This window comes from Ovis canadensis, chromosome 12, assembly GCF_042477335.2.
Source record: "Ovis canadensis isolate MfBH-ARS-UI-01 breed Bighorn chromosome 12, ARS-UI_OviCan_v2, whole genome shotgun sequence".
In the NCBI taxonomy this organism is placed as follows: Eukaryota; Metazoa; Chordata; class Mammalia; order Artiodactyla; family Bovidae; genus Ovis; species Ovis canadensis.
The window spans coordinates 81,531,023-81,549,730 of NC_091256.1; the positions used below are offsets into that span (position 1 = coordinate 81,531,023).

Genomic DNA, 18,708 nt, shown 5'->3' on the forward strand with positions numbered 1-18,708 from the left:
CCCTTGGTCGGTTCACCCAAGCCGTCCGTCCCAGGATGGGGACTTCCTCTGCTTTTCTACCAGATCAGGTTCTACTGCCGCCACCACTAAGAAGTCAAGGGTCATCACGGTTATTCTGGACTGTATTTCCCCTCAGGCTGAGGAGCCAGGCGCCTAGTGGAAAATGGAATGGGAAGTGTGAAGAGTCCAGACCCTGGTTTCAGCCTTATGTCCTGTAGGGTCAGGACACTACACTGCATGGACAGCCCCTCCACAGTCCACTAATTCTTCCTGCAGGTGGGTCTGAGTAATCCCATGGGCATGTCCTTCCTGTTGCAATGCCAGGTAAATGCAAAAAAAATAATGACACACACGCTCTCGCTAGTACCCCCGAAGCTAGACTTTTCCTTGCGACGAATGCAGTCTGGCCTGGGAGCTGGCCTCGAAGCAGGCTTCAGCTCACAGGTTACACTGAAGATGGCCGAGCAGCCGAGCTCTGATTTGGTTCAAGTCCAGATGGTGAAAGTTCAAGAGAATCACCAGCGGAACTTGACAATTTCCTCCACGCAGATGACCAGCATCATCTCTGAGGACCTAGGATGCGAAAGGCACAACCAGCCCAGAGTGATGCTACCATCTACAGAGCACATTTAAACTCATATTCCTTAAAGGATACATGCCCAGGATGACAGCTTCAAGGCATTTGATAGGCAGGGACTCCCGAGTCATTTCTTTAGCTGTTTCCATTAACCTGTAGGGTAGAGCACAAGGAAGGATCTCAGGTTCCTTTAATTATGCAGTTGGTCTGTGTGTCAACCCACAAGTCTCCACGCTAGGCCCAGCATGCAGGAATACAGAGGAAAAGGGGAGAACTGGCCTTGCAGGAGGCTGGCAAAGTACTTGGCAGAACCAAAATTTCGAAATTCTCCACTCCCCTCTCCAAGAGGTAGTTTTGGGAGGTTGCATGCATGCATGCTAAATCACTTCAGTCATGTTGGACTCTTTGCGATCCCATGGACTGTAACCCACCCGGCTCCTCTCTCTGTCCATGGGGATTCTGCGGGCAAGAATACTGGAGTGGGTTGCCATGCCCTCTTTCAGGGGATCTTCCCAAACCAGGGATCGAACCCAGGTCTCCTGCGTTGGCAGGCGGGTTCTTTAACACCAGCGCCACCTGGGAAACCCTTTGTGAGGTTAGTGCCCCTTATCCACAGTACCCTCCTACTAACCCAGCACAAGGGATGTTACAAGGGAGCAAGTGAAAAAGGCCACATAAAACAAATTTCAAACGCCTCCCCCATCCCTGGGTTAGTCTCCATCACTGAGCTTGGCTGTCCAGAGTGGCTCAGACCTCAGTCTCACCTCCACCCTGGTCCTGGGGCAGCCCCACCCTCACCCCTTACGGACCAGAAAGTTTGAGCACTGGGATAAAGGACCAAGAGTACGAGAGAAAGATGACAGCTCTTAGACAGAAGCACAGTCTCCTGGTCCATAGACCATGCACCACTTACCCACTCAGCGGTCTCATCTTCCTAATTTCAAAGAACTGGGTCCCTGTATGATTGTATCTGTGTGAAGCATGTAAAGGGAAAGTGACAGAAAACTCCAAAGGCCCCAGTAATCCAACAGAGGAAACTATGCTTGATTTCTCGAAGGGATGAGGGAGTCAGGGCTTTCCAGGTGTCCAGTAGCCAGAATATCACCAACAGCGTCTTCCTCCTCACTGACCTGCCCTGGAGGCCCCAAAGCACCCTGGAACTTCAGACTAGCTCTTTTCAATATGCTCTATATTTTGTTTTGTTGACTACATGTCTTAATTCACCTACCAAACTACAATCTCTTTGAGAGCTGGGACTGTTTCTCTGCCATCTTTGTATCACCCTGAAGCATGGCACAAATCCAACATATTCCAGTTAGCAAAAATTATTAAATATGAGGAATAAGTGAATGGCTGGGTGGACGGATGGATGAATAAGTGGGTGGATGCAAGGAAGGAAAGAAGAATGGGGTTGACAGAAGAGTGGTTAGATAGGACTTTCCTGGATATTCTTAGAGCCAACATGCCACAGCCAAAGATCCTGTGGCCAAAACTAAGACCAGGCACAGCCAAAAAAATCATAAAATAAATACTAAAAACCAGAAGACAGGATAGGTGGATGGATGAATGAAAGGTTGGCTGGCTGGCTGGAGACAGAAGGGTAGGTTGATGGCTGGCTGGATGAACGGAAGGATGGAAGGGTGATGCGTGGAAGGCAGTAGAGTTTCTCAAGAGCATACTGACTGCAGCAGAGTTTACTGGGGAGACATCTCTTTCATGTCCCGTCTGACTGACACTTGGCATGGATTATTAAATCTGAGGAGACTGACACCACTACCCGACAGGGGTTTAGCTGGTTGCCCACAAGGTTTCAGAGACCTGGAAGCCCACATCAGCTCATTCTGAAGGGGACGGGAGATTCTCTGTTAGCAGGCTTTCTTGACACTGGATCTTGATTTTTTCTGAACCTAAAGAAAAGTTACTTTCTGTTTCTTTTTTTTTGCCTCCAACAAAATCCTACAGAAAAAGTGCATATTGGGAAAGTGCCAGTGAAGCCTGAACCTGTAGCCCAGGAGTGGAGTATGAGGTTAGATGCGTGCCCCTACAATGGTATAGGCAGCTGCAGAGGGGGGCAATGATCACCTCAAGGCATTGCACACCCTCCCAAGAAGGGCTGGGATTCCTGTCTTGGCAAAGATGCACTTGGCCCCCTAGGACACGAGCGTGTTTAACAACCTCCTAGAGAGTCTGTGATAAGCAGGTTCTGGGCTCCACCTCTGGCGATTCAGATTTCAGGCCCTGGATGTTATTCAGTCACCCCATCTGGGACTGATGGCTTGGAGGTTTGGGGGGTGCCAGGGGATGATTTTAAGAGACTCAGCTGTTGGGAAATAACCAGCATGAGCCATAAGAATAATCCGTAACAATAAAGGCCCGCTCAGCTTTTAAAAATACAATATACAAAACCCTGGAGGTAACAGGAAGATAAAGGGCTCCGCAGTCTCATTGTGAAATGGTTTTTCACTTTACCAAAGATTTCATTCAAACAGTGAGATTCCTGTTATATTTAAAGTGTTAGTCGCTTAGCCGTGTCCAACTCTTTGTGACCCCATGGACTGTAACCTGCCAGACTCCTCTGTCCATGGAATTCTCCAGGCCAGAATACTGGAGCGGTTTGCTGTTCCCTTCTCCAGGGGATCTTCCTGACCCAGGAATCAACCCGGGTCTCCTGCATGGCGGCCAGATTCTTTACCTTCTGGGCTTCCCTGGTGGTTCAGGCGGTGGTTCATTCTACTGCAGGAGACCCGGGAGGAGACCCAGGTTCAATCCCTGGGTTGGAAAGATCCCCTGGAGAAGGGAACAGCAACCCACTCCAGCATTCTGGCCTGGAGAATCCCATGGACTATTAAAGGGGTCGCAAAGAGCTGGACATGACTGAGCGACTTTCACTTTTCACTTTCTTTACCTTTCTTTAGCCACCAGGGAAGAATGTAAAAGTAGAATGCAATTGGCAAAAGTTCTATTTATATGCCCAGATTTCCCCCCGAGTTTATAGCTAGTTTATACATCTAGTGCACAGAGTGAGACAAACCTATAATAAATTAATAATTAAGAAAAAATTACCTGACCATCCTTTCTTAGTCCCTTACAGTTATCAGCCCTGAAAGTGGGCTGGGGAGGAGAACTTCCAGTAAACAGCTGACTTCAGAGAGAGAGAGACCTCACCCTCACCCTCAGAAGGCTGCACCCCACACAACAGCTCAGGACTGGAGACTTCACTTCCCAGAATCCTGTGCGAGGCCAGCACTCCTGTTGGCCAAGGCTGTGAGGCTGACAGAAGGGAAGGCAGGATTCACCCTTTTGCATCCCCAGCTGAGAACCTGCACAGTCAGGGCTGGCCCCAAGTGGTCCCCATACCCTAGCACCAGTCCTTGCCTCCAGGACAAAGCACTAGGAAGGCCTGTGGAACTGCAAAATAAAAGGCTGGTCAGAGGGAAGAACCGAGAAGACACTCCAACGGTCAGGTGACCCGGAACCTGGTCCTGGCAGCATGGGGCGTGTTTTCGCTTCTCTGGCCCTCTCTGCAGTCACTGATCCAGGTCAGTGACCATCACAACGGGTCAGCGAAGAGAAAAATGAAAAAGCAAATCCTTCAGGACTGAGAGTGTGCTGCAGGGTTTATGGGAGAAAGAGCAGTTATATGTAAAGCACATGCAAACGTGCCGGCAAAATGCATTTCTCCCCAGGCTTATCCTCTTTCATCTCCAGCCAGACGATCCTTGTGAAGACCCTGTCCTAAGTAGAAGGGACCTGCTTAGCGGCTCAGTTGTGTCCGACTCTTTGTGACCCTAAGGACTGTGGCCCACCAGGCTCCTCTGTCCATGGGATTTCCCAGGCAAGAAGACTGGAGTGGGTTGCCATCTCCTCCTCCGGGGGACCTTCCCGACTCAGGGATCAAATCCAAGCGTCCTGTGTCTCCTGCATCGCAGGCAGCTTCTTTACCTGTCAGGGAAGCCCCAAGTAGAAGTGGGGTGGGCAATTCTAAGTTCTAATTTCCATCACCTTCTGGAATGGTCTGTGAGGAGTCAGTCACATCCAGGAAGGCTCAGCTCCTGGGGTTCTGGCAAGAGTTTATGCTTCTGGGTCACAGGGAGCTCCCCACGCGAGTTCCCAGTTCGGTGATCAGCACTGAATCAGACAGCCTTCCCTGGGCTTGGGCTGTCAGCCTGAGCCTTAGAGGCTGGTGCTATCTTCTATCCCTAATATTACTTTAGGATTCTACTGGGAAAATACCACGCAAGGAGTTCACAGTCTGTGAGGGGACTGAGAGGGGTCACCCAAACAAGGGGCCATTCTGCTAGTACCCTTCCCTTCAGGGCAAACACACAAGTCCACAGGAAAGCTTCTTGCCCGTAGCAGAGAGGGGAGGCCTCTTCCGGGGCAGGTGGGACACGTGTACAGGGCCCCATGAAATCCTCTCTGCTAAGCTCTCTGTCTCTAGGGAGGAAGGACAGAGGTGAGCAGAGGCCTGACCTCATGGACCATGTGCTGGGGGCCAGGATGGCAGCAGGGAGCCCGACGCTGGCTGAGCCAAGATGCTCCCTGACTCAATGGGGCAGACAGCCCCTCCCGCTCACTGACATCGCTCTCAGCCCGGCTCCCGTCTGCCCCTATCCTGGATAAAGCACCAGCCACGGCAAGGGGACCATCTCACCCTGCCCCCTTGGTTCTTACACCGTAGCTCACGCAGGTGCTCAGAACTGATCTAATCCTGACTGCAGACACTCCTTAGGTCAGAGAAGAAAAGAGAGCCACGGCTGCCGGGTCTGCACCCAGCCGGGAACCACAAGGCTCCTTGGCTCTTCTTCAAACTCCCACAAAGTGGAGGGGACCCCAGCCTAGAGCCTCACTCACTCGTGCAAAGCAGAGCAAGAGCACCAGGTGCGAAAGGCAGCACCGGATGGGCTTCTGGCTGATGACGCGTGGTCAGGATCAGGCCGAGAAGAGAGAGGAAAGAAAAGGAAGCAGAAGACTAGAGGGAACAGAGAAAAGGAAGCTGGCACAGGAGGAGAGATGGAAGGAGCCGAGGATGACTGAGAGGGAGGAGGGAGAGAGAAGGAGGAGCAGGGGCGGGCACTGCCCGCCACTGCCTGGCCACCCCTTGCCGGCTGGCCCACACCCTGCTTAAAGGGAGAGGGTCTGAGCATCACAGTGTCACTCCTAGAGTCTCACATCACGGCGTCCCTCCATCCCCGGCCTCATCAACCTCACACTGCATTTGCTGACCATCTGCGAACAGACAGGCCATCAGACTTGCGATCACCATGCCCAGCCCCTTGGCTGGGTCTTCTCCTCTGACCCCGGTCGGAAGGATACTGTAGTGTCTTCATGTAGTTCTGGATCGCCTGGAGCCAGTCTGGGATCGTCATTGACAGCCTGTAGTTTGGAACCTGGGGTATTGAAGGCTGCAGAGAAGTAGAGAGAGATGGTCGTATCAAGGAGATGCTGTGGGGCCCAGTGCCTCACGGTGGACCAAGGGTCAGGACCACCACAGAGCTGCTCCCAAGCTCAGCTGGCCACTCTGCCCCGGGCACCCATTCAGCTGGTGCCTCCAGGATAAGGTCTCCCCAGGCCAGTCAGTCCCCTGCCGACATCCTCTGCGTCCCCTTGGCACACAGCCCGCCCTGGGTCGTCGCAAGGGCTCCCTACGGTTCCCTGTGTGTTGCGTGAACACGGCCTGTCTCCCCACAGGAGCCTCTGCTCTTCTTGAGGCCAAGGACCATGCCCTGTAGTGTCCCGCCCTCCCCTCCCAGGCTGGGATGTTTCAAGGTGCTCCATTAATCCTCACACTTCGATTGCACAACGACACTTTTCTGTGTGGCTGGGGTAACCTGTGTTCTTCTCCAGGGCACCCCTGAATACAAGATGATGGTGCCCTGAAGGGAGGCAACATGGCGCTGCACCAAGCGTTTCTCCTCCGCACCACCCCCTGCACTGCCCGTGGCGCCCCTTCTCTGGGTCCAGCCCCGAGCGGACTCATAAAGATGCCCCTCTTGTCTCGACTCTTCCCAGGGAAGGGCACCCCTTCCAACTCAGGAGCCATCTTACCGTTTGACCCCTCCTGGCGGCCAGTCTCCCCTGCATTTCCTAATCTGCTTCTAGGTCAACACTGAGTGTCTGAAGGTCTTACCCTCCGCCAGGAAGAGAAGGGAGCAAAAGCGCCCAGGACAGGGAAGTGGGAGGTAAGTGCCTCTTCTTAGGAGCTTAGAGCTGAGACGGCACTCAGCTCTGAGCCACCACGCCGACCAGGCCAAGAGTGAAAATAAGCAAGTGTTTCTAATCCAGTCATTCCTGGGAAGAAAGGGGGCAGTTTCTCCTTTACTTTCCTCCTAACCTTGGCCTCTCTGGTGGGGAGACGCTGGGACAGGGCCCCCCAGCCCATGCGGGCTGGCAGCTCCAGCAGGAGAGGAGGCCTGCGTCGCTTAGGGAGGAGCAGAAGGGGCCGCAGGTCAGATTAGTTCCACTCTCGAAGAAAACAGGGAAAGGGACACCCTGGGGACTTAGCTGAGACAGGGGAAGCCACTGGTGAAGAGACCTGGGGGCAGAGCTGGACAGCCTGTGGGCACCAAAGCCAGACTCGACCCACGAAGGTCCCCGGTTCTGCCCCCAGCTCTGCAGGCTCAGGCCCTACATCCAAGCTGGAGGGCGCAGGGCCTCTGGGCCTGAAGCTGGAGGTCCTTCGAACTTCTACACCTTCCGTTGCTTTTATTTAAAAAAGAACTAGCCACACATCCTATTCACAGCCAAGGTGCAATGTGTGTGTGTGTGTGTGTTTGAGAGAAAAAGAAAACGTGAGACTGGGAGTGCACACGCTCACACAGCTGTGCTGCAAACATTTCGCTTACGACACATCAACTCTAATCACATTCCTGCCATGGAGAGTCATTTTTGGGAGCAAAATGTTCCCATCTGAACATTTGTTTACATGGCCCTCCCCACAACCCCCCAGGGGTCAAAATACGAAGCGTATCCTTGTGTTTCTGCCCTAGCAAACACGGGGAAGCTTGTCCCTGTTTTTTTTTTTTTTTTGCAGTAACATCCACAGATCTACCCACACCCAGAATTCTGTTTAAGAAAGTGCCAGAGCTTTCATACAGAAGTGAGGAAGCAGGGGAGACGCGGACAACTGTTTCTTTTACACCTCCCATGTTCCGAGCTCTGGGCCAGGTACAAAGCGGGAGGTGGGACAGGCACCAAAAAGGGCAATGGCACAGTTCATGAAGGCACGGGCACCCAGCGACACAGAAGAGCGGGGATGGTGCCTAGTTAGCAGAAAAGCTGGCCGCAAAACGCCCCACAGAGTCACCGGCCACCTGAGGGATCCCCAGAGGGACATCCCTTGACCAAAGCCCTGAGGAACCCAGAGCCACTTGGTTCTGAGTCAGCTTTCAGGGCCGACCACCAAGTGATTTCAATTCCCCCAAGCCCGACGGAGCCCGCAAGAGCCGGATGCCGGGGGTGGGAGTCAGGGGGCAGCTGGTCCTCAGAATAGCAAGCCCAGTGGCGCCCAAAGGCTTTTCAAAACAGCTGCCCGCTTACCTCAGCCCCGCTGAGATCGAGTGCAGGAGCCGTGGCCACATTCCCCAAACCCCAGCTGGGGACGGCCGAGAGGATGAGGTCATCTGGCTGCAGCCCACCCTGCCGTCTGGGACAGCTGGCGGGGGGCTCAGGCGGGGTCAGCCTCCGGCCGCCCACGCCCCCACAGGCCAGCGGATGGCAAACCAGGCAGGCTCCTTGCAGGGTAATTACGAATCCCTGCTTTCTCACCTAACTGCTGGGGACCCTGGGCAAGCTGCCCCCACCTCTCTAAGCCTCCAGGTCCTTCTTGATAAAATAAGAAAGAATATCATTTACTTCAGACCTTCCAGGCTGGCGGTGAGGATTATATGACCTAATGTAAAAAGCAGGCAACTTGGGGCTCAGCGCACGGGGCTCTTTACGTGTTAGCTGTGCTATCTTTATTCATCAACTGTGTGTTTTCAGAGGTCTAGAATGGGGGGTGAGGAGTCTGAATGGTGTCCACTTTTCAGGAACTGGAAAACAGAATCAGCAGAGTTTGAGCCCCTGGAGGCTCAACTCAGGAGCAGCACAGAGACGCCTTCTCAGCCTGAAGGAAGAGAATGAAAATGTCCACGTGGCCCTGTGGATAGTGGGAGCCATGTGTTAATGTCCTTAATTCATGAAGAGTTCACACTTTGAAGAGGTTAATTAAACTCTCTGGGCTTTCCTGAAAAGAAAACGGCCCCAGGGACTTCCCTGGGGGTCCAGTGGCTAAGACTCTGTGCTCCCAAGGCAGGGGGCCCGGGTTCCATCCCTGGTCAGGGAATTAGATATCACATGCCAGAACTAAAGAGCCAGCACGCCCCAACAAAAGACTGAAGGTCCCACATGCCACAGTTAAGACCTGGTGCAGCCGAAATAAATAAGTGAATATTTTTAAAAAGAAAGAGATTCTGTAAAACAACTATCCTTCAATAAAAAAATAAATTAAAAGAACATAGTTTCTTTAAAGTACATGGTCAGGAAGGTAATACAGGTAAGCTTACAATAAAAACAGGCACATTTATATTTTCAAAAAAGGCAAATGGCCCAGATGGAGTGTCCATCAACAGATAATGGGTAAACTCAATGTAGTATACAGGCCACACATTACTATGCAGCCTTAAAAGGAAGGGACATTCTGACACTGGCTATATAAGCCAGAACTTTAAAGACATGATGCTAAGTGAAATAATCCAGTCACCAAAGGACAAATACTGAATGATCTCTCTTATATGAGGTTATTATAGCTGTCAAACTCATAGAGACAAGTAGTAATAGAAGTGTGGTTGCCAGGGGCTGAGGGAGGGAAAAATAAGAACTCAGTGTTTAACGGGTACAAAGTTTTAGTCGAGGAAGAAAAACGTCTGTAGATGGAAGGTGGTAACGGTTGTACAACAATGTGAATTACATGAGTTAATATCCGTCACTCATGAAGTTAATTGTAAGTACATGTGAACTTACATGTAAGTAATGTAAGTAATTCATGTACTTAATTGTAAGTATAACATGAACTGCACACTTAAAATGGTAAATTATATGTTCCCACAATTTTTAAAATGACCATGAAAAGACAGTTCACAAAAGAAGAAATGTAAATAGTGAATAAACATTTTTTCAAATGTGCCAGTGCACAATTTAAGAATGGAAAATTAAAGCCACTGCAGAATATCATTTTTTGCCTCTCCAAAAAAGAGAGATTTCCTGAAGTGTGGATACCCAGTCCTGGTAGGATGCTCTCCTGTGGCATGATGGGAAAATTAACTGGTACAGCCTTTTCATGAAAAGCCCAGGGAACACTTCTTTTTCTCCTCCTCCTTGACAGGGGTCCTGAGAGTCTCTCCTGTTATTTTCCTGCCCCGATTCACCCGAGACTTCAACCTAGATTTCTCCTGTCCCTGTCAAGTCCCTCCTGCCAACTGCATCCAACTTTCTCAAGCCACATCCCAACTGAAGAAGGCTGAATCTAGAGGGCACAAATCTAAACCACCCCCTCTAAGAGCTCCTATCACCGTAGGCACTGTGCCTATGGTCGGGGTCGGGGAAGGGGAGTAGACAGGAAGACGGTTGTTCAAGAAGCAGGAAACAGACCACAGGCCAGCTTTTGCGGACAGGCTCTTTCACTCCATCCTTGCCAAACACAATGACCTGTCAGAAGCATGCAAGGAGCAAGGATGTGGACAGACACCAGTGTGTGTCATCCCCATACATCACCATGTGGCGAGAAGGGGGAGCCAGGAAAGGAGCCAGGAGGCATCGAGAGCCCCGGGCACCAGGAGTCTTTGACAAGAAAGTACAGAGAGAAAGCACAGCCTTTTGCCATCCCTGCCCTGGCAATGTACCATACACTGTGCAGGTTCCAGGCAGAAGAATCTTCCAGGCAAGCTGGAGGGGAGCACGGAACATCACTCTTGAGCCCAGGCTGGGCCCCAGAAATCTGCTGATGGTGACTGGTTGAAGGTCAGGGGTCACATCCTCAGGCTGAGCAGGAAGGGAGGACTGATGGTTTGGAACGCAGGACAGGGGAAAAAGTGAGCTGCCCGTGTGTGCCAGCAGGCAGCAGGAGAGGAGCCCTGACTGCAGCAAAGCCTGGCTCCACAGCCCTCACATTTCTTCACTCAGGCCAAGCGCAGTCCACTAAATGTGAATTATGTCCCAATTTGGGATCAACGTGAGGATGAGTTATAAAAACGTGGCGTCTGCAAGAAACAGCTTGACGTTTCCCGCTGAATCCATCTGCCTGTCTGCCCCAGGAGAGTCGGGCTCCAGGCAGTCAAGCAGGAGGCGCTGACTCCTAGTTGGCTCAGCTGTTTTTTTCTGAGCCAGCCATCTTCTCTGCCTCTCCTTCCCAACCTTGATTATCAGCCAACTAACTCGTGCTGCTTTCTTGCACTATCCCTAAAAAACCCTGGCTTTCATCTAGTCAGCTGGAACTTCAGAGCCAGTAACCAGTAGGGCAGAGGCCTGTGGTCACACATTTAGGAGGAGGATCGCAGAGCAGGTGACATCTGTCCCCCCTTCCCCAGTGGGGGCACCTGGATCTCTGGACGGAACTTACTAACAGGATGCCTGTGATCAAAGCAAGTGTCGTTCAGTCCTCCTTTTAGGTCTTTGACACTTTACCCTGCTCACTTCTTTTCTTAATCCATATTCAATTGTCAAAAAAAAAAAAAAAAGTTTGCTGTTGTTGTTTAGCCACTAAGTCATGTCTGACTCTCTTGCAACCCTGTGGACTGCAGCCTGCCAGGTTCCTCTGTCAAGGGATTTCCCAAGCAAGAATACTGGAGAATGTTGCCATTTCCTTCCCCAAGGGATCTTCCCAACTCAGGGATCAAACCCACAGCTCCTACATTGACAGGAAGGTTATTTACTGCTGAGCCAACTGGGAAGCCCACCAAAAGGTTAATCTCCCTGAAACTCCCCAACTTTTCTACCACCGCTCCGCCTACCCCCGCTTCTGTACAAATTCCTCAGCAAGACACTGATTTGATTAAAAGAGAAAAGGACTTGGCCTCAGAGGAAAAACTCTGCTGAGCTGAGTGCAGGTATAGCCTTGGAATCAGAGGTTCCTGGAAGTGGGAGTTTTCAAAGCTATTCCCTCAGCTCAATGCTCTGTGGTGACCTAAATGGGAAGGAAATCTGAAAAGGGGATATATGTATACATGTAGCTGATTTACAACACAACACTGTCAAGCAACTATATGCCAATACAAATTTTTAAAAAAAGAAAAGAGCTGTTCCCATCCCAGGGCCTGTGCAGGGTCCGAGTTTGGGGGATGTCAGAACCAGGAGAGAGGGGATGCTACAGTGGGGCTGAGGATGGAGAAGCAAGCATCATGATACAACATAGGAGAGAAAAGTGAAGTTCTTTATTTAGGTTCAACAAGCCGATGCCCACGTTCAGGGTGGGGTTGTCCTGGCTTGGCAGAAGCTCTCATATGACCTTAGTGTTACTGTGAAAGTATAATATGATACGGCTGGCCACTATATTAAAAAAAAAAAAAAAAGAAAGAACACTTTTTTAAGAACCAGAATTCAGCCACAATAATGGAAGTATCAAAGTACAGGTCTCCGGAAGTAGTGGTGTGTGTTCTAAGCTGCTCAGACAACATTCAGAATATTGTGTTTCATATTGTGCTTGCTTTCCGGGACTGACCGATGACAAGGTAGCAACTGTCCTAGAAAGAGGACAAGGAAAGTGAGTTGATCTGGGAACTACGATACATAAAAAAGAAAAGATAAAAGGAACTACCTGTAGACAAAGATGATTAAAGGAAGATGCAGAATACTCCAGTGCCCCTCTGGTATCGCACAGATCACCGGAAACCTGAAGATTAAGGGGTCATAACCCCACAGGATTTGCGACTTGGAAAGAACTTTACATCCTACCTGATCTACTCCCATTTTATAGATGAGAAAACGAAGGCGGGAGATTTTTAAATCAGTGATCTAGGTCACAAAGCTAGAGGTAGCACAACCAGGACTAGGATTCGGTAGCTTGATTTTTTACTCCAAGTCTTCCCTCACTCCAAGAGAACCATCTCATAACATTCAAGGGAGCTGTGAGTAGCATAGGAAGTCCACGGGTGCTGCCCTTTGCTTCTTGACCAGAAGAACTGTTGATGACACGTAACTGGGGGTGAGGGGGTGGGGACGGACTTCTGTTCAGTTTAAGAGTTCCCCAGTAAGCAAAATCTGGCCAAGCCTGGAGGCTGCCCTGTGAGGTAGCGAGCCCTCCATTCCCAAGAGGTCTTCAGAAAAAGGGAGGGTTTTTGCTGAGAGACAGGGATTAATCTCTACCAATGCTGACATTCTCTGATTCCTATAGAGAAAAGGGGGTCATCACCCACAATGTCAGGAGAAGGATGAAGCCACAGTTAGAAGCAGGGTGGGTGCTGAGGGTGCTATAGGAGAAAGCCTCACTTAAATAAGGACCAACTCTGAAGTCAGAACTGTACATCGGTACCAGAGTTGTTTCCAGGTTCTGAGTCCTTCAGGAGGACTCTGCAAGGGTAATTACAGCTGACAGGAAAGCAGGCAAGATTCTCTTTGGGCAAAATGAAAGATCTCCTTGACCAGCAGGATAATAAAACACTGTAACCAGCTGCCACAGGAAGCTGACAGGCTCTGCCACTTTCCCCAAGGGCACACACAAGCTTTCTGGCCTGCAGGCTCAGAGGCTCAAGTAACCAGATGCTCCAGGTCGGGGACTCGACCAGATGGCTTTCCAGGTCTCGGGTCTGGCATTCCTAGACCTGCCCAGGAATCTTCTCAGCCATACCAGAGTCCCCAGGGTGCACGGGAAACCATCTGCCATGCTACAGCCCCCAGGCTCTGCGTCATTCCTCCTCGAGTTTGCATTCTGACGTTTCACATAGAGACCCCTGCACATGTCCCTCCATTTTATTAACATAGTCCTTGGCCACCAAATTCATCTGGCTCACTGGCTTCTCTCCAAGGTAGAAAGAGTTTCATTCCTGAGTCTCTTTCTTTATCCTGTGAGATTCATTCATCACGTGTACTGGAAAGTCCCTTTTAAGTCATGGTTAAAACTCTTTTTTCTTTCTTCTCAGAGCCCAGATAAGCTGGGAAAAGAGAGGGTTGACTCTTTTGCAAGTTTCAGAGGTGAGAGTCATTGTCATTTAAAAAAAAATTTGGCAGAAAGTCTAGGAATGATTCACGATGAGAAGTCTGACTGGTTGGCTGTAAATTCATTCACAGTCTAATACATCATTTTCGAGGGGAACACAGAGGAGGACCAAGAGACTCCAAAGAGGGTGAGAGGGCGCCATGCCTAGGGAGTCTATGCATTCTTGGCATCACTGGTGCTACCTGGTGGCTTCAGTTTTCGCAGGAGGAGGATGTACACGGGTAAGTAAATAAGAGAATTTGGCTCCAGATTCAAAGAAACCTTGGCACAAGTCGACCACACAGTCCCAGGACAGTAAGCCTTCTTCCTTTTCTCTCCCATTGCTAAGACATCCAAGACAAACATCTCCATTAAGCAAAGGGGGTGGGAGCTGGCGGGAAGAATTAGGCGGGGAAGGGAGTTTGCAGCAGGACCAGGAAAATGGAAATTGCCTCTATTTGCTACGCTACGTACAGGTAAAATGGTCCCATCGCTGCCCAGCCCACCCCCTCCTTCGGAGCTACTAACCTTTGCCAAGAAGGTGGCGTTCCTGATGGCGCCCACCATCTCTCCCCCCTTGGGGTGCACTTTGGCCACGTGCAGCCACATGCGCTCCCAGGTGTGGCTGTCGATGGGGAAGCCGCTCTTGTTAACGTGAAACAGCACCCCGCCGTCTTTGTCCTCCTCCTCCGAGCCCCCGCTGGTAGCGAGGCTTACGGGCCGCGCGTGGCTGCTCCGGGACCGGGTGCCTTTGGCGCCTTTGGGGTGGGGGCGGCGGTGAGTGTCGGCCGCGGAGCCGGTCATGGTGGGGCCGGGGCGGGGGACGCGGAGGGCTGCGCAGGGGGCGTGTGCTCGCGGGCGCAGCGCGGGGATCAGCGCCCGGCGGGGGCGGCCTTCTCCATGCCTCTCGCTGCGGCAGGACGCACCAAGTGGGAGCGGCGGCCGGAGCTCTGCTTACGGGCCGTGCCTGAAATCAGTGAGACACAGCACACACCACGGGTAAGTGGACACCCAGAGGGAGCCCCGAGGGGGCCGTGGCCAAGGCAGTGGGGCTTTGCTGGATCCCCACTTCACTGTCCGCTCGGCACTGCGCGCGGACAGAGCCCACCCCCAACCAGGGAATTGCACACCAGCGTACAGCCCTGCAATTACCTAGCAAGGCGACTTGGATATTGCCACAAAGCTTCACACCCACCTAAACCACGGGAGGGAAATACAAGGAGCGTGGAGGCTGCGGAGTGGACGGGGAAGGGAGAAGAAAGACACGCCGCGGGAAGGAACCGGAGGTCCTCGCAAGGTTCCGCACGGTCCTGGGTCGCCAGATGTGGCCGAGAGCTGAGCCAGAACGTGCCGGCACGTGAGCGACCGGGGCTGCCGCGAGGGCGCAAGCGGTAGCCTCGGCTTGCAAAGACCGCCGCGTTTCTTCCAGGAAGCCCTCTGGAAGTCGGGCGCGCGAGGGGCGGCCCCCGGCCCCGGGCTGCAGGGGCAGTGGCTCCACCCGCCTCCTTCTCCGAGTTCCAGCGCCGGGCACCCCGGGCGGGGCGGGGGACTGGCTGCAGGCGGGGCGCGGGAAAGGGCGCACAGCAGCTCCGGAACCTTACCTCGGGACAGTCGGCCTCATGGCTGCGGAGCCTCTCCGGGCGGCGGGGAAGGCGGGAGCTGCTTCTGGGCCTGGGCCTGGGCTTGGGGGTGCTGCGGCCGTCGTCTCATTCCATGTCCCATTCTCGAATGTTATTCTGTGACAGATAACCGAGTCACCCGGGCAGCCGCCGATGTTCTGACTGCGTCCATTGGCCGCCGCAACAAAGAGGGGCGGGGCCTGAGCGCGGGACTCTCACAACCCGGGGATCCGCCGCGCTCTGATTGGCTCCGGAGGCTCCTGGGCGGGAGCGAAGAGGAGGAGGGGGCTGGCAGCCGCGCGAAATGCGATCGCTGTCGTGTCCTGGGACCCCCGCGGCGGCAGGGGCGTGGGTCCCTGGGACTTAGGACCGAGTTTCCCCAGGGTCGTGGTACTGCGGGGGTTGCAACTGTGGGAAGCAGAGAAGTAAAGCCGCCCAAGAAGTGACCCCGAGGTAGACGAGGGCTAGTGGTAAGACACATTCCCTGAGGAACACTGGACACACTCACCTGCCGCTCCCAGGCGGTGATGGGTGGTTCAGGCAGGGCTGTTCACATGATGGAACAATGCTTATATATATATACTTTTTTTTTTAACCCCACATTACAAATTACCCAAAACTCACTAGGTGACAGAGCCATAGACCCTCTGATGTTATTGTTGTTCAATCGCTCTGTCGTGTCCTACTCTTTGTGACCCCGTGGACTGCAGCACACCAGGCTTCCCTGTCCATCACCAACTTCAGGAGTTTGCTCAAACGCATGTCCATCGAGTCGGTGATGCCATCCAAACTACCTCATCCTCTGTCGTCCCCTTCTTTTGCCTTCAGTCTTTCCCAGGATCAGGGTCTTTTCCAACCAGTCGGCTTTTCACATCAGGTGATCGAAGTATTGGAGCTTCAGCTTCAGCATCTTTCCTTGTGAGATATTAGTCCAGAGAGACTAATAAAGTCCCTTTACATCCAAGTTGATATGCGAGGGAGAGGCCATCGAGGTTCGCACTGTTGTCACAGCTACTGATTCAGGAGAGGAGGGAGAGATGCTTCAGAGCCAGGGTGAAGTGGAGGCCCTCCCACACTCTCCAGGGAAAGACCTTTGTCTTAAAGACATCTTCTTTTTAAAGAGAAGAGCAAGGTGAGAGGGGAAGAGCACCAGAGTCCTCACCTGAGGGCTAGCCCTAAGGCCAGGTTTATCACTTGGCTAAGCTGTGTGACCCAGGACAAGCCATTTGCCTGTTTTGTGCCTTGGCCTCTATCTCAGAAGAGAAGAGCAAGATCGCTCAATCTCCAAAGTCTGTTCTGGCCCTAAGATTCTGTGATCCTCTGACTTCCTCTCTTATGGAGACTTCAGAACCTGGCTGTAAAGCCTTTCTCTTTAAACTCCAGGCCAGCCTGCCAGCTTTGAGGGGTTGAAGCATCTGTGACGGCAATGCTAGGTTAACCTCAAATTAAAAATGCAGTCATCTGCAGACTTAGAGAATAGACTTATGGGGGGAGGGGAGGGAATGGAAAGAGTGGCATGGAAACATATACACTGCTGTATGTAAAATAGACAGGCAGTGGGAATTTATGACTCGGGGAACTCAAACCTGGGGTCTGTGACAACCTAGAGGGGTGGGATGGGATGGGAGGTGGGAGGGAGATTCAAGAGAGAGGGGACATGTATACTTATGGCTGATTCATGTTGACATAAGGCAGAATCCAACACAACACTGTAAAGCAATTATCCTTCAATTAAAATAGATAATTTTTTTTTAATGAAGAGGAAAAAGATGCAGTCATCAAAAACCACTGATGACAGATCTGTTTCTGGATGCTATGGGTTAGTTGCTCCTGTGGAACTGGAACTTCGCTTTCAGAGGAGGGTGTGGTGAGGGGTAGGTGCTGGAGTGTAGCTCCTGGCTCAGAAGAAAGCTGAAGTAGAGACCTGGATTCCTGACCAGTCCTGCAGCATCACCGACAGAGCCCAGGCCCAGGACTTTATAGATTCCACAGTGAGAATAACTCAGGTCCAGATAGACAGAGGAAATGGACCTAATAATAACATTCAGGAAATTATCTGAGTAATTCAAGTACAAGCACACCTGGAAAAAATAGATGGAAAGAGAGTTATCTTCTCAATACATAATTGCCTCGGTTTTCATTTCCTGATTAGGAGAAAACATGCCTCAGAGGAATGAGCTGTATTCTCACCTCAAACAGCCTTCCTCCCTTTGCTCACTCGTCTTTCATATCCGTCTCTTTCTCCTCGCTTCCCCCGGGGTTTCAAGTCCAGGAGACTAGGGTTTCAGGATGCACATCTGTATGCAGGGTTGAGAATACGGCCTCACAAGCCCTCAGGAGAAAAGGGAGCTCCCTAAGCTCAGGTGATCAGACCCATTAGAGAACATCGCAGAGTGTCTGGCAAGTGTCAGTGTCCTTGGCATCAATTTCCAGTGTCCCCACTCAGGCCAAATCCAAACAACTACAAGGTCCCTGTCAACCCAGGGCCTGGATCGGTTCACCCGGATCAAGATCCTAGGGACCAGAGAGGGTCATCGATCATCTTCCTGGCCTAGGCACCTCAGGACTCCCTCACAGTTAAAGGAAACGCTTTTGGTTTTCATCTCCTGTATTCCAACTATCCATCCTCCATCCCAGGGGATGGGATGCAGTGGGGAGTCAAGTGAAACGGTCTAAGCAGACAGCTATGACATTTGGTTAATTTTCCAAAGAGGTGGTTGAGACAGCTCCTGATGTGAGCTGTGCTGTCCCACTGAAAGGACTGGAAGTCAGAAGGGCCCTTTTGTTCAGAATCCTTTTGCATCTGAGAATTGTACTCATTGTGTGGACCAGCCAACTCTGTTCTCCATTTCTTTGTGTATTTTGTGTTATATAACACTCAAGTGAACCCAGGCCAGACAGATTATGGGTTTTAGGGTTTTTTCATTTGTTTGTTTTTAATTGAAGTATGGTTGATTTACAATGTTGTATTAGTTTCAGGTGTACAGAAAAGTATTAAGGTATCTATATTCTTTAATATATAATATATATACTTTTATTTATAATATATGTATTCTTTTTCAGATTCTTTTGCCTTATAGGTTGTTAAAAAATATTGAGTATAGTTCCTTATGCTCTACAGTAGGTCCTTGCTGGATACCTTTTTTATATATGGTACTGTGCTATGTTTAATCACTCAGTCGTGTCTGACTCTTTGCAACACTGTGAACTGTAGCCCACCAGCCTCCTCTGTCCATGGAATTTTACAGGTAAGAATATTGGAGTGGGTTGCCATGCCCTCCTCCAGGGGATCTTCCCAACCTGGAGATCGAACCCAGGTCTCCTGCATTGCAGGAGGATTATTT

At 51.3% G+C, this 18,708-nt stretch overlaps 1 protein-coding gene across 1 annotated transcript in view; it reads right to left on the bottom strand.

Moving 5' to 3' along the window:
- VASH2 (vasohibin 2) overlaps positions 1-15,559 on the bottom strand; it is a 41,335-nt gene extending 25,776 nt beyond the window's left edge. Inside the window, exons 1-5 of the mRNA XM_069544961.1 lie at positions 15,347-15,559; positions 14,274-14,712; positions 5,894-5,982; positions 1,491-1,547; positions 656-730 (exon numbers count right to left, since the gene is read on the bottom strand). Of these exons, the coding sequence (XP_069401062.1) occupies positions 656-730; positions 1,491-1,547; positions 5,894-5,982; positions 14,274-14,549 (497 nt within the window). The 5' untranslated portion in view covers positions 14,550-14,712; positions 15,347-15,559. The remainder of the gene's footprint in view (positions 1-655; positions 731-1,490; positions 1,548-5,893; positions 5,983-14,273; positions 14,713-15,346) is intronic.
- Between the last annotated feature and the right edge of the window lie 3,149 nt (positions 15,560-18,708).